Genomic DNA, 14,731 nt, shown 5'->3' on the forward strand with positions numbered 1-14,731 from the left:
CTGCCATTTGCTGCCTACAGGAACAATCCTGGAGGGAGCTTCCGACCGATATGATGGGTAGCACAGTACCTCCGTGTATGATTGCTGTTCTCGGCCAGTTGAGTCTGAGTATGATGGGGTGTGGACGGTTCCAGGCCTTGACTTGATCTGTCTTGTCCTGTCCTGTCCTGACCAGGAACAGAGACACTGCACAGAGCCAGAGCCAGAGCCAGAGCCAGAGACACAAGCACAAGCACACACACAGACACACACAAACATCAATGAACCAGGAACAGGAACAGAAACAGGACCCCCAACCCAGCCTCAGTTTCCACGCCCGGTCTCACGACATTGCATTACACAGTTACCTAAGTACCTAGGCAGTGCATTGCTCTGCCCTGACGACTTGACTGCACGAAACTGACTGTCTAAGACCGCTCCACCCACACTGCTTTGGGTAGCCTTGCTTTCTCGTGCCTGCTCATCCCGGTTAGGCCCTTCTGAATTTTCTCACTTTCCGTTTTATTCGTCCTGCCGTACCGTACTTGTACAGCTTCCTTATTGCCCTTAGCAAACCAATATAGGCCGAATTTTCTGGACGCCTCATCCTTCCTTCGGCGGCAAGCCTGTGATTCCTTCCCGCTCCCTCCCTGCCGTGTTTAACTCGGGACGAACGAGCTCGGAAGTACAGTACAGTTACAGCAGATCACAGAACACGACCGCCCGGTACCAACCACAGCACAGCAACCGACTGCAAGAGGCTCCTTGGCCGTGACCCCTCTAACCTCTTGGGAATAGCAGCTAGGTATGTAGGAACGCTCTCTATACCCAGATTGCCCATACCTAGGTCATCGCACAGACTGTCTGTGGCTTGTGCCACGATACACACACGCACTGGACTGCCGCCTGCTTCTGCTCCTGCTCCTGCATTGCCCTGCTTTTGCACACGAGGCTACCTGATTCGCACCCTGTCTCCCTCGCCTGTCTTACTGTTACCACCCGCCCGTACAAGTTACCTGGTACGGCAAGCTTGTGCGCAATTACTCACGTACACCCAGCTCTTAGCGACACACACCCCTCCTCATCAGCTCTAGCCTTGCACACTGCGCCAACAATTTTCTTCCTAGATAACGACCGTCCTCTCTCACCACCTCTCCTCGCCCGTCTCTCTTCTTTTCTCTTTCCCCTTCTCCACCATGCCACCAGCCTCTGAGCCCCAAGGCAACCTGGCCACCAACCCAGACGCCTCTGCATCCTCCTCCTCCACCGCCGCCCACCATGCCTCGGGACGACAGCCCACCGCCTCCTCCTCCACCTCCGCCGAACTCGCCAGTGCAAAGATAAGCCTCGAGAAGTCCCTGCGCCGCTTCCCCGACTTCCCCATCCCCGGCATCAACTTCCTGGATATCATGCCATGGTTCCTCGACCCGGCCGTCCACGCAACTCTCCTCCGCTCTCTCGAGCTGCAGCTCCTCCACTTTGGCGGCGCCGATAACGCCATCAAGCCCGATGTCATCGTCGGCCTGGATGCCCGCGGCTTCCTGTTCGGCCCCAGCCTGGCACTCCGACTGAACGCTAGCTTTGTGCCCGTCCGCAAGCAGGGCAAGCTGCCTGGCCCCTGCGTCACCGCCCAATACACCAAGGAGTACGGCGTCGACTACTTCCAGATGCAGGAGGGCGCCATCAAGCCGGGGCAGAAGGTCCTCGTCGTAGATGACATTATCGCTACTGGTATGAACTACTCAAATCCCCGCCCTGCACCTCGACCCGAGGTCCTATTATGCCGTAAAGAAGCCCCTGGGTAGCGTGATATCTAACAGTCCCGCCTCAAAACAGGTGGCTCTGCCGCGGCTGCAGGCGACCTGATCAAGCAGCTGGGAGGCAGCCTGGTCGGATTCCTCTTTATTATTGAGATTCCCTTCCTCAAGGGACGCGAGAAGCTGGACAATGTTCCCGTCGTGACTCTGCTCGATGTGAACGAATGAGCCGGACGACCCAGATGACTCCGAAGCCCGATTCGACCAAATCAGACGGACAGCTGTCTAGCCCGGGCTTGGTCACACCTGATCTCCGGCCTCATCGGCCCAAACGGTCCGACGCCCCGATATCCAAATCTCACCACCTGTCTAGACTTCCACACACATCGTCGACCGCCCGAAATTATTTTCGACATAACCTTGTTGTGAATCGAGAGGCTTTTCTCTTCATGTTAAAGGCTGGCCAGGCCTTGTTGCGTTCTATTTATTTATTGTGGCCTTCTCCACCTTGGTTGGTTTTTTACTCACGGCCATGAGTCTTGAGTACGACGGGCCAGAGGGTGCTTGGCGTCCCGCCAAAATCGACCGGCTCTCAGTATGCATATGTGGTACGATATGGTACGAGTCAACTGGGGATATTTAGATCGTCGTTTGAACGTTTGGGCGGACATTTGGCAGGATAGATTTCGGCGTTGAAGGTCTCAAAAGTGCCCGTCTTTTGATGAGTTCCGCCAATACGTTTTTTTTTGTTGGTTTTATATTGGCATTATCCATTCTATGGCCGGAAGGGGAAGCATGGCATGAATGAGATTGCACCTCGGTCGAACATAGACCGCTCTGCTGTTCATAATAGAACGTTCCGGAGCCCTGTCATACAACGCGCTGGTAGTTTAATCGAGTGCTTGCGGGGTTTGTGTGTGTGCCCAAGCCAAAGTTCAGGAGGTTAAACCCACTGAACAGCTAGCTGTCCCAGGCGCACAGCGACACATACCCACAGCAATGCCAGCATGAACTGCGAGACCCTGAGTCGGTTGAATCGTTTCCATACAAAACCCCGGGTGTCCGATATGCTCAGGAACCTCCACTGCGAGACTTTCGGTCGGTGGTCGGTCGGCTAATAGCGGGCCATAGGACTTGTCCGAACTCGCACTGCGCCCCGTAAACACCCCATACAGCACGAGCTGCTTCGTGGCAGCGGCCTCTTTCCCCCAGCGGAGCCGCTCTGCCATGTAGTCATCGGGCAGCGCGATGGAAGAGCATGTTATTTAGGGTCAGTAGGCACTGTAGCAACACGCAGACGCGGGCGGAAATGATTCAGGCAGGCTCGACAGAGGTATCATGATGCTGCGATGCTAGTGTACGCTGTGTTGGGTACATGTCTATGCGGTATGCCGGAAAACCAAGACATGGAAAAGCAAGAACCGATAAATAAGCAAAACAATGAAAAAAAAAAAAAGGAGGAAGATCCTCCCCGCTTCGGCGTCAACATTGCCCCAATGTTACATGCCAAACAACACGCTGTTGTTACCCATGCCGTCTATTTCCCGCCCGCTCATCCCATCCAGCGCAGGAGCATCCAAAAAAGCGATTTAAACAACTCTGCCGACGACGACAGCCACCTCTAGCCGGGACGCTTGATCTCCCCGTCGTCGATGGCGACGTTGCCTATCCTGCGCCCGTCGCTCTCGACGCCGTACTTCCTGCTCATGCCGGCCCTGACGACGCCGCCCGCCGCCAGCCGGCGGTAGGCCTCCTCGCCGCCGCCGACCATGACCATGGGGATGGGGTGCCTGCGCAGGACGCCGCTGGGCGTGCGCTGCTCCTCGGCCAGCAGCGGCCGCGTCATGCCCACACCGCCCTCCTCGTCATCCGACACGACGACCACGAGCTGCAGCGACGCCGCCGACGGCTTGTACGCCGGGATATTGGCCAGCTTCTCGCTGAAGGTGCACCCGCCGCGCCGGATCACGATGAGCTGGTGGTCGCGCGGCGCCTCCTCCGGCAGGACGGAATCGCACGAGAGCCCGGCCGCGTAGATTGTGGTCCACGGCAAGGCTGCTGACGGGACGGGCCCGAAGGCGGGGACGTGCGCGCCTGCCGGTATGTCGGTTGGTGGTAAGGGGGCGGCGCCGATGCCGATTGGCGTGATGGCCGTGGCGTTGAGGAGGATGTTGAGAGGGCGTCCGTGTGTGTTGAGCACTTGGATCGCATTGGAGGACGGGGCCTTGCTGGTGGTCGAAGATGATGACGAATCGCGCATTTGATGCCAGAGGTTGCGGAGAAGGCTGTTGATATTGGTCGCCAGAGTATCTGGAGCTCGAGGGATATCGTCTGTGTCGTGGTGGTCGGCGTCAAAGGGGTTATATTCCTCTAATATCTCATCGTCGGGAGGGGCGCACTGCTCTTCTGGCGTCTCGTAATCCTCTGCAAACACAGAAGTGGCGTTCCCGAGGACTTCTTCAGATGATCCTTCACTTGCAGATACCTTGTCCACGGGGTCTACATTCGCGGCCATGTCCACGTGGTAGAGTTGATGTATCTTGACCGTCGTCAGGTCTCTAACAAGCTTGAACTTGGTGTCGGATATATCCGCAAGCAAGGCTCGGTTGAAGACGATGTGCTCATCTCGTCCAAGACCAAACCCATTTACCTTGGTGACCCTTAGTTCTTGTGCACCGTCAGGGCCCATTTCCAACCGCATAGTGAGCTTCAGTCCAGCCAGTCTATTGACCCTGATGTGATGTGTATCGATTCGGTCCAGGTTTTGGGCTCCTATTATTGAGTCGAAGACACCGTTCTGGCCGACCGTGCCAAATTCCAGATGATATTCAGCCGGCTCAGAGACCATGGCACAAGTACCATTCTCGGATAGCATGGTTGGCGGCAATGTCCAGGGAAAGTATGTGTGGTTGTGCTTGGCCCTGTAGGTCCCAGGTTTGTCACCGGCTTCTATGCCGGCGTGCATATTGGGCATCATGTGCAGATCAAGCATACGGGCGGCATGAAACATATCTGTACGCGAAGTAATGCTAGATCCGGTCAGAGAGAAGATCTCTGGAGGCTTCGGGCATACGTTTCTGAACCGCTCGTCGTAGTAGAACAGCGCGATCTCCTTGGTTGCGGCAGGAGGAACAGGTCTTGTCTTTGTAAGGTATTTTGACTCTTTCGGTATGATCAGGGGATGGCCTTCAGTGGTGAAGACATAAGCGGCATCCAATGAGTTGAGGGGGTGGCTATCGTCGTAGAGCAGGTACAGATACTTGGTCGTCTCACCGAGGAAGAAGCTCTCCATGCGGTCGGTCAGCTCTCCTGTGACGACATTCTGAATGCCCGCAAAGCCACATTCGGTTCGACAGCGGCGGTTGATATCACGCATGACCATTTCACCAACGTACAGGTACCAAGAGTCCTTGGTAGCGCGGTACAGATGATAAGTCGACTCGATGAACTCTGGCCGTAGTGGCCACCAGCCCAGACCCCCTTCAACATGCTTTTCCTTGAAGGACCACCGTTCAGGCAGTGCGGCATACTTGGTCCACAACGCAGCGTGGAGTAGGTTTGTTTCAATAGCTTCATCCAGCTCTCCGGCCAAGATCAAAAGGCCGGGGTAGTATGCGCCCAGGCTGTCTATCCATTGGGATGCTTGCGAGCCAGTGAGAAGATTGACATTGACGTAGTGCGGGTGGCCCGTCTCGTCGTATTGGTGGTGCTTGATCGCGGCATGCGCGTGATGCCAGGCGTCCAGAAAAGCCGCAGGTGAGTTTTGTTCCTCGGTCAGAGGAGTCCACAGCTCATTGGGGTCGAGCCAAGTGCTTCCCGGAGCGCGCCGTCGTGGAGTGGTGGCGTTGGGTATTTCGTGGCCCGAGAGCAAGATGTGCGACTTCAGCGCGTATTCAAAAAAGCTGTCAGCACCGGCGCCGATGACCGCGTGGCCTCCGATCCAGTTGCCATGCTCCGCATCAACACCTGCGCCTATGAGACCGATGTCACTCCTCCGATTCCACACAGCCCAGAAGGCGCGTTTGGCAATCTGCTCAAAACGAGGATCGCCAGTGAGCCTGCTCAAGACGGTGAACTCTAACACCAGGCTCCCAGCTCCCGCGCTGCATGTCTCCGTAATCTCAGCAGGGCCAGGGGTGTTGGTGCCTTGGGTGCCCAATTCATCGTAGAATAGAGGCGAGTTTGGGAAGAATGGAATGCCGTGGCGGAGGTTGACACGTGGGTACGGCATCCCTGTGGTGGTGTAGAACGCGGGCAGTAGACGCTGCGCAAGGTCAAGGGCCAGGCGCAGTAACTGCCCGTCATATTTGAATCCATTGGGCCATGAAATAGGCGGCAACTCCAATGGGTTCTCGGGGTCCGTCTCCCCAGAGGGTCTTGGGTTGTAGCCGTTGATAGGCAGCTCCCCGATGGCGAACAGATGCGCGCTGAGCAGGCCTCCCACCCCACGAATGACTGTTTCGAAGACCTGGATCTTGCTGTCAAGATCAAACCCCCTCGACCGCGTGCCATGACCTGACGGTCCTGGCCTCCCATCTCCATATAATTCTACCAGGTCCGCGACGCCACTCTGGAAGTCGCGCAGGGCTTTGGCTCCGGTGCCGTTGTCATCGGGTGGCGCAGAAGCTAGTATGGCAAGGGTCGAGAGGGTATCGATGAGAGTGACAGAGTAGTTTCCGAGGACATCGTTCAAGCCGAAGTTGTTGATGTTCAGGTTGTCCCTAGTCAGAGGGGCACACGTGAGAGGCCGAAGCTGTGGGACAAGTTGTCAGCGCGGAGTTCTGAGACCAGACAGGGCGGCGCCGTGCAGCATACCTCGTCATCAGGAAATGCCACCCTCATGTAGTTGTCATATCCGTGGTAGAACATCTCGACCGTGTCGTCCCGGAGGCTCGCGATGCGGTCGGGCCGCATCGCCCACGACTGTTCAAGCCATGCGAGCAGCAACAGGGCGATGCAGAGGAGCGATGTTGACAATGGCATCGAGAGCGACGACGGTAGAGAAGCCATGCCCAGCAGACGTCACCTGCAGCAGACACACGAGTAGCTGAAAGTCTTCATAGGGCCTTGGTTCCCTGGGAACGTCCCCGAGGAGGGCTGCGATGGGATCGATCGAATGCGCTCGGTTCCCTCGTCACGCTACCATCTCTTTATGTTGGGTTTCGGTGCGTCTCGCGGGCTGCCAGTGTCGTCGCCAGTTAACGAATGAATGCGATATCCGCGTATGCTGTAAATGAGTCAATAGACTATGTGTAGTTGTAAATCTTTCCGTGAGCCGGGCCGATGAATTACAAACATGAGATCGACTTCCAAATTGAGCAATGCTGTCATCTTGCCAGGATTGGGTGGTCGTCCCTTCCGCTGCTGACTAAAACAATGAGCCAGCATTGGCCTGATTGTCAAGTGCCCAGTGAGAACCCACAGAGAGCATGAGCACTAGCACCAGCACCAACACCAACACCATGCAGCAAACATACAAGATGCTCTCACTCGAGTCATCGCGTCAAGACCGTCAAGACCGTCACCCATTGTTGACTCCTCCTGACAGGAAAAATACTGCATTTCTTTAAATTCAACAATCAATCACGCATGCAGAACCGACGCATACTGTACATAGCTGCAGACGCGTCTCGACCATGCTGTGCGCCACCGGAAAAGGGTATCTGACACCAGGGGCCACATCCGACAACACCCTCCCTCTCTTGATCCTGGATGAAGCAGCCATACAAACATGCAGCAACCCGAGTCAAGAGAGTGAGGCATAGTGATCTCGTATTCTCACCGCATCTCCACTGTCGGCCGGATACCATCCTGGGCTCAATGTCCTGCAGTATGGCATCGCATTGGCCCAGCTTCCCGCTGCAATGCACACACACACAGACACGATAACGGCCCGCAGGAAGAAGCAAAACGCGTCGCCCCCATGCATCGGGCGTACTGACAACGAGTAGCTATTCAGGCGTCGGGCTCCCCAGACGTGCGTCCTGCGATGTATGTCATTTCTCTGTGCTGCCAGCCAAGCTTTGGCCTCATCATGTCACTACTGGAGGCCGGAATTCGTCTTTATACATGCTTCTTCCTCGCTACCGACATCCCGGGCCACAATCCAACGGAGCCACGCATGAACGCTCAAAGGAGCCTGCTGCATGCCGTGGCTGAACGGCTGGCTCGCAACCATCGCCTCACCTTGCCACGGACGTGGCTTGCCTTAGATCGACTGTCAGTCCCCGGCACCTGCAGCAACCGTTGCACAAAGTTTGGAGCCACTGGCCGTGCCTCGTCCCTCGGCTACACCTCCAGTGTCTTCTGGTTTATTTTTCCCTTTTTAAATTTATTTGTCTTTTTTTCCCCTCTTGTTCTTCTTTGCTTTTCGCGTCAACAGCTATGAAGGCTCAATCGCCTCCCTCTCCACCGCACGCACATGTGGTTGGTTCCGGCTGCGCGAGAGTCCCGTGGAAGCTGAAGCTGCCATTGCTCCCAGGATCAGCAGTACTGTTTTCAGCATTGGAGGTATTGACAAGTCTAACTCCGAGAAACGCGTCGAGCTTGCATTCGGGAAGGAACATCAGCCATGCAGTCATGCCATGCCCCGCGTGCTCACCCCGTTCAGATACTCCATGGCTGGAAATGTTGCCGGCCGATCTGCGCCGCTGGGCTGCGGTTGAGCTACTGCCCATGCACAATGTAGTCTTTCTCAGTTCAGACCCCTCCATCGCCACACTAGAACAGGGTGTCGATGTCAAGACCACCGGCTTGTGATCTGGTACGGGATGCATCTCTTCCAATTCAGCCCTCTGGCCCTTTTTGCGACCTGTCGACTGGCTGGTCACCTCAAATCATACGACGCACCCCATGTGGTCTGCCAGTCTATAGATGGCATCAGGGTGGGTGGGTGTTTCGGCCCCCAATTCCTTGGGTCTCAACGCACAGGATCTACAATCGGCCCAAATCATACGGCCGAAAGTTATCGGTCTTTGACGTCGCTTACACACAAGTCGACCGATATCCTGGCAATAATCAAACCTTGAATCTCTCCCTGTATCTGAAGGAGAGAAGCCGCCGCTCGCACGTCTCAATGGCGCCGTAGGTATTGCAGTGCCAAATGTCAGCCGCAAACACACGCGCAGCGGTACATTTCGAAGCGGCGAAAGGACAAACACCATGGCCGTTTCTGACATGACTTCGTATCCCCGAGACAAGGCTGTCAGATTGTCCGCAAGTACTTGTGTGCGCACTTGTGCGGGCGCAATACTGCAGACCATTTAGACTACTGCAGGCTGCCCAAGTACAAATCACCACCCACTGCGTCTTGCTGCATCTGGCCATGGGTCCGGAGCTGCAGAGGTGCCTTTGGCCAGTGAACACTCGCATCCGCCCTGGTTAGATGCATGGACTTGCAGCACAGCGCCTCGCTTCCAGACAGCCGGAACCTGACCTGACCATACACAGATGCAGCTGCAGGCGCTGGAACCACCGAGAAAAAGTTAACTTTGCTGCATCGACTGCCAGCGCAGGAAAAGTGACCAGCATCATCGGGGAACCTCTGACAAACGCTGCTTGACCGACATTCTTGCTCATCTGGCCCACGGCCATGGGGGACCAGCCATACCGTTGCAGAATCCTCTGTCAAAGCCAGCCCCCGATCCGCTTTCAATGCCCCCCCTACCCCCTGTTTACTAGGCGCGACAACGTTATACTCTATATTAGTGCATTACGATTTGGTTCCTTGGGCTGGGATAGGCGATCGGGCGGACGCTACACCAAGTGCCATCGCGCCGGTCGGCACCTCCAACCGTGGAAGCACAGACGTACAATGGCGCTAATTAGCAGCCGTTATTGATCCTTGGCGCGCTGCTGTCGATTTATTCTCAACTGGGCAGCCGGGGGTAGCTCTTTGCCGCGATGTGTGTAGGGGGAGGGAGGGGATGGGGGAGGGTCCTGCCCTGGGTGCTGATTGCTAAGCCAGGTCATGGCAAGTATTGTGGTCTGCAAGGTTACCGATCCTCCACGGCCCACTCGGTGAGGTACACAATCTGGGTTCTTTCGCACACTATGCAACAGTACAGTACCAGTCAGTGGAGCTTCCCCGACATTGGCAGCAACGACAGCCGGGGACATTTGTCCAAGGGCCCAGTCCACTGCCGGCTTTCAATGCTCCTTGGTTCGTCAACGAGAGGATTGCGGCACCTGGGTGGGCATGAAGCCTCATCTTACTTGACGCCATTGCGCAGTAAATGGACTGCACTCACGTCCAAATAGAGTGCTTAGTCGAGCCGATCGAGCAAAGGTACCCTGTCCTGCGGTCAGCTGGCTAGTGTGATGGAGTCACTCGTCACTCACTCGCTCACTCACCTCCTCTCCTCCTACAATTCCGTTCCCGCTTCCTCCAATCCTCCTGCTCCACCGTTCTAAGCCCCTTCCCCCCTCTCAGCCCAAGCGCGTTTTTCTGTTTCAGCCCTAAATATTCCTAGAAAAGACGGACCCCCACACGATCAGACGTCAAGGGGTCCGCGTGCCGTCATTCCGTGGTACTTCTCAATTTGTACACTACTGCACTACTGCAGAGTACCATGGTCCCCGCCCCCCCATTCCAAAGTTTATCCTTCTCTGTTTTTTTTTTTTTTGGGGGGGGGGGGGTGTTTGGTTTTGTTTTTCGTCTTCCTTCCAATCCAGTGGCTATCGGTAGCCCAATAAATTTTGGGGCTGCTGACCAGTGTCAGTACCACGAGGAGCCCGGCCCCCAAATATCCAAGTTGAGATGATCCTCGGCACTACCTAGTCTAGCACCGCAAATCGAGGCGATCTCGGGGCATTTGGGCCCACTGTCTGCCTGGGAGTTGACTGTTTTGACTTTTGAGCCCCTGTAAAGTAGCCTCCGTCTGCAGTGTCATCGGCCTCGTTCCGAGTGAGCTGGGCGGTGGGCGGTGACGGCACGCTCGCAAGGCAACAATTCCAAGTCTGCCAGCGATGACACTACGGGCTTTGCAGCTCTTGTGCCTGCCTGCCTGCCTGTCTGCCTGCGGGATATGCATGCACCTTGTAGAAAAAGACAGTGACTGGGAAACGTGAGAGAGCATGCAGACGATTTATGATCATTAACGAATAATAATTCAATTTGGGGGAGTGGCCCTAGGATATGACAGACTAAATCTATCTATGTACGTTAGAAAAGTAATGGTGTCAAGGACAAAACAAGGTCCTGATGCCAGTAATCTCTGCGCAAAGAGTGAGCAGACGTGATAAAATCCAAAGACAACAACAATTGGGAATCTCTAAACATGAAGCATAGCCGCCGTAAAAGATTTTTTTTTAAAAAAGAAACGGGACACAAAACCAGGAGCAAAACAAAACAGCATTCCGCCTCCAGACCAGTAGCGCAGTTTTTAGTTCGCAAGGGAGAGAATTTCTTTTTCCACGAACAGAAGAAGAGGATGGGGGAGAAATGAAATCTATGGCCCCCGCTGCCTAGAATGACCCAAAGATTACCCCACGAACAAGTAATAAGTGTAACGAGAAAACGATAGTGTGGAGGTATCAAGTATCGGACAGACCACCGTGGCTGCCACCAAACAGACAAAAGAAGGAACGTGGAGACATGGTGAAAGGGTACAACCATTCCCCAAAAGGTAGGAAGGGGGGGATCTAGCTCCCCCTCTGCCTAGAAGAAGCCGCCGAGGCTAGATCGGCACAACCCTCCGTGAGGAGGGGACAAAACAACTGGAGGATGAAGGACTCGTAGATAGGGCTGCATTAGCCCCGAATCTTCTGATTCTCGTATCCGGCCCGCAACAGGAAGGACGCGATAGGTCCAAAGTCGGAGCAGGCGCGAGACACAAAAAAAAAGAGAACATGGGAAGAACCAAAGGGTCTCCCTGTCAACATCACCGGCTGCAACCGATTGATAATGATGAGCGCGAACAGGGTTGGCCGCAGTAAATTAGTCAATCAATTACACACCAGCGTACTGGTGGTGGTTGTTGTGCTGCGCTGGGCCGCCCGAGTGCTCCAGCAGCTCGCCGCACGCCTGCCTGGCCACGGCCGCGCTGCGCTGCGCGTTGATGTCCGGCGATGCGGACGCCGAGGCGATCATGCCGTTGATTGCGGGCAGCGAGGATGAGGACGGGCGGCTGCTGCGGGGAAGCTGTTCCTCAGGGTATGGGTCGTCGGACATCTTGATGTCGTCGTGAGGGTGCTGGTTGTTGTGGCGCTCCAACGCCCAACGCCGAGTCCTCAGGGCCGGTCTCGAACGGCGTCCGCTCCAGGCACTCGTCGATGAGCTGCTCGTGCTGCTCGTCGGTCAGCGGCGGCTGGGGCTGACCGTTCAGCTGCTCGACCAACATGTCGTATGAAGATGACCCAGCCGACATCTCCCGCTTGTGCCCGCCGCCGATGCCGTACGGGTGATGCTGCTGCTGCCCAAAGTGCTGGCTGGGGTAGTGGCCGAACTGAGGCGTCAGGTCGAACACCGCTGGGAGGCGCTGCTGCTGGTGGTGTGGCATGTGGATAGAAGAAGACTTGGTGTGTGAGGAGCCGTGGCCCCCGGCGGCGCGGTGGCGCGCCGGGATCTGGACGCGCCTCCTGCGCGCCTTGGACGGCTCGCGCTGCTTCTGCTCCAGGCCTAATCTGACGAGCTCGGCCTCGACGTGGACACTCTTCCACTCGTACGCCGGGGCGTGGCCCTCGTTCTGTAGCTCCTCCATGAACAGCCTGAAGATCTCGTTGTAGCGGTTCTCCTCCCATTTCACATAGGCCTTGAGCAGTGCGTCTTTCTGTTTACAGGCAGGGCTGGTCAGCGGCTCGAATCTCGAGTGGTATATGGTGGATGTGTACTTACGTCGCGCGCTGGCCATTCGCCGTGTCTCAAGACACCCCTGTGAATTTTCATCTGCAGGTTCGCCTTGACCTGCGTCTTCTTGTCTTCGCTGAGGGCATCGGCCTCCTCAGGCCCCAGGAAGTCCCTAATGATGTTCTCCCACATGCCATGGCCCTTCCTGCCAAACCACTTCTGCCTGATGCTCCACAGTCGTCTCAGGTCAGCCGGTGTCTTCTGGTCCAGGTCGACGTCCTCTTCCGGCGCGAGTGCCTCAACGCCCCTGCCGGCATCATCGAACCTGAAGGCCTGGGGCATCGTCGGCGGGCTGGACGATTGCTCCTTCTTCACGCGGGACTTCCTGGCGCTGGGCTTCCGGCTGGGGTGTCTCTTGACCTGGGCCGGTGGAGGACGCCCATAGTTTGATGGCGAGAGCCTTGATATTGGGAGCACGTCGCGGCGGTACTGCCCTTGTGGAGGCTGCTGTAGCATGTTTGGAGCCAGCGGCCTGTGTGTGTAGGATCCGCCGTTGATGTCTGGCAGGCCAGTTCCACGGATCAGTCCGTAGGAGTTGTCGTTTATTACATCGTGCATGTAGTATGAGGGCAGCCCGTCTGGCTCTGGCCCTACCGACACGCTAGATGCGCTGTAGTGGCCAAAGTATGGGGCGGGCTGTGGTGGTGGGATGGGGTCTTCGTGGCCTGGGGAATTATGGATGTAGGGCCCAAGGATATCATGGGATGCTTGAGTCACAGTGGCTTGAACGGGCATGGGGGAAGATGCCTGGCTCGCACTGTTCACGTAGTCTGAGTAGGGATACATCGTGGACGTGTTGGGAGGGGTTGGCTGTTGTGGGCACTGAGGAGAGTCTTGCGGCTGGTGGTACGGCGACTGGACCTTGGACCGCTGGTGCAAAGGTGGTGAAGCAGCGCTGGACACCGGAGTCAAGAGATTATCGTCGTCGACAACGGTATGCTGGTCGAAGGCCGAGACCTGTTGGTAGTTGTGAGCCAAAAAGGTTCAAGTGTGGTCACGCATGGAGGTGGTGGAAGAGATCGGGGCCCGTTCCTTCGCGTGCGTGTATATATAGACATACATGCATGGGCGCAAGGAGGCGGGAGAAACAGTCACAGTGGTGGGAAGACTCACCGAAGAGTATATCTGGTCTGGATCTGGGTATGCGGAAACAGTGGATGGCTGTCCACTGGGGCAGGAGCCGTCGGGCAGCGTAGATGTATTTGTGCCCACCTGGTCGTGCGCACTGTGGGCGAGATACTGAGGACTCGAGGCCATGTCGATCAGAGCTCGCATCCGGGCAGAGGTGCAGTCAACCCTTTTGTCTTGTTCAAAGAAACCTGGCTTGGGAAGGATGTCTGCCAGCTGAGTGATGGAGTGGCGGCTTGTGAGAGCGCTGATCTAAGCTCTACCTTTGATTCGATGTCTCGAGCAGAGCAACAGCAGTGAGGGGCGGTTGGTTGTTGTATAACCGGATTCTCGACAAAGAATGATAATGGTCTTGCCTTTGGAGGTCTTTGGGAAGGTCAGGGGAACGGTCTTCATTTTAAAGAGAGCCTCGCCATCGGCAGACGCTCGAGGGGTCCGTCTTTGAGCTAGAGCTGGTGGTGGGTAGAGTACACATGGTACATGGCGAGTGTGGATCCCGCCCACGGCTGTTGTAGAGAAGCTCGGTGGCACAGGCACGAGTGACATGGACAGAGAAGGCAAGTGGAGAGCAGAGAAGCTTTGCGAAGTGAAGACGTGCCCAGCCAGCAGCAGGGGTGGGAGACACGGTAGAAGTCACAACAAGGGTCAGTATACTTGGGTACGTACAGACTGTGCGCAGTGGCAGTTCAACCAAAAATGCTCAGGCCAGGGCCCGGAAGTCTGTAAGGCGGACGACGGTACGTACTCCATACTCCTTAGATGCAGCCGCAACGGGCGAGAGGGCCCTTGCCCGTCGGCGACGCGGCGGTCATGGTAATTTTGACAGCTAAGTATCGGTAGAGCTCTTGATTCGCAAGGTAGCCGCTGATGGTCCAGTGTCATTGCCAAGGGGGCTTGCCAGAGTGGGATAGTACTATCCCGTTCGGGTATGATACAGGGCTATTGCGGCCATCGACCTGGTCGACCGAAGTGTACTTAAGGGGTGTGGACCGGGAAGGCAGACTGGACACAGGAAGAAGGT

The 14,731-nt window shown here is 56.1% G+C and overlaps 3 protein-coding genes across 3 annotated transcripts; 1 reads left to right on the plus strand and 2 right to left on the minus strand.

Annotated features, from left to right (window-relative positions):
* Positions 1–1,175: 1,175 nt before the first annotated feature.
* INS49_002364 (uncharacterized protein) lies at positions 1,176–1,964 on the plus strand (the record flags this gene model as incomplete). Its single annotated transcript, XM_043163177.1, has 2 exons — positions 1,176–1,710; positions 1,816–1,964. 2 exons carry the CDS (start codon positions 1,176–1,178, stop codon positions 1,962–1,964), a joined length of 684 nt encoding a protein of 227 aa, XP_043031683.1.
* A 1,393-nt stretch (positions 1,965–3,357) lies between these two features.
* On the minus strand, positions 3,358–6,746 carry INS49_002365 (uncharacterized protein; the record flags this gene model as incomplete). The annotated part of the gene is made up of 2 exons (XM_043163178.1): positions 3,358–6,489; positions 6,552–6,746. The coding sequence occupies 2 exons, from the start codon at positions 6,744–6,746 to the stop codon at positions 3,358–3,360; spliced, it is 3,327 nt and encodes a 1,108-aa protein (XP_043031684.1).
* A 4,939-nt stretch (positions 6,747–11,685) lies between these two features.
* Positions 11,686–13,839, minus strand: INS49_002366 (uncharacterized protein; the record flags this gene model as incomplete). The annotated part of the gene is made up of 4 exons (XM_043163179.1): positions 11,686–11,907; positions 11,951–12,505; positions 12,571–13,539; positions 13,696–13,839. The coding sequence occupies 4 exons, from the start codon at positions 13,837–13,839 to the stop codon at positions 11,686–11,688; spliced, it is 1,890 nt and encodes a 629-aa protein (XP_043031685.1).
* Positions 13,840–14,731: the final 892 nt, after the last annotated feature.

This window comes from Diaporthe citri (genome assembly GCF_014595645.1).
Source record: "Diaporthe citri strain NFHF-8-4 chromosome Unknown scaffold_1, whole genome shotgun sequence".
In the NCBI taxonomy this organism is placed as follows: Eukaryota; Fungi; Ascomycota; class Sordariomycetes; order Diaporthales; family Diaporthaceae; genus Diaporthe; species Diaporthe citri.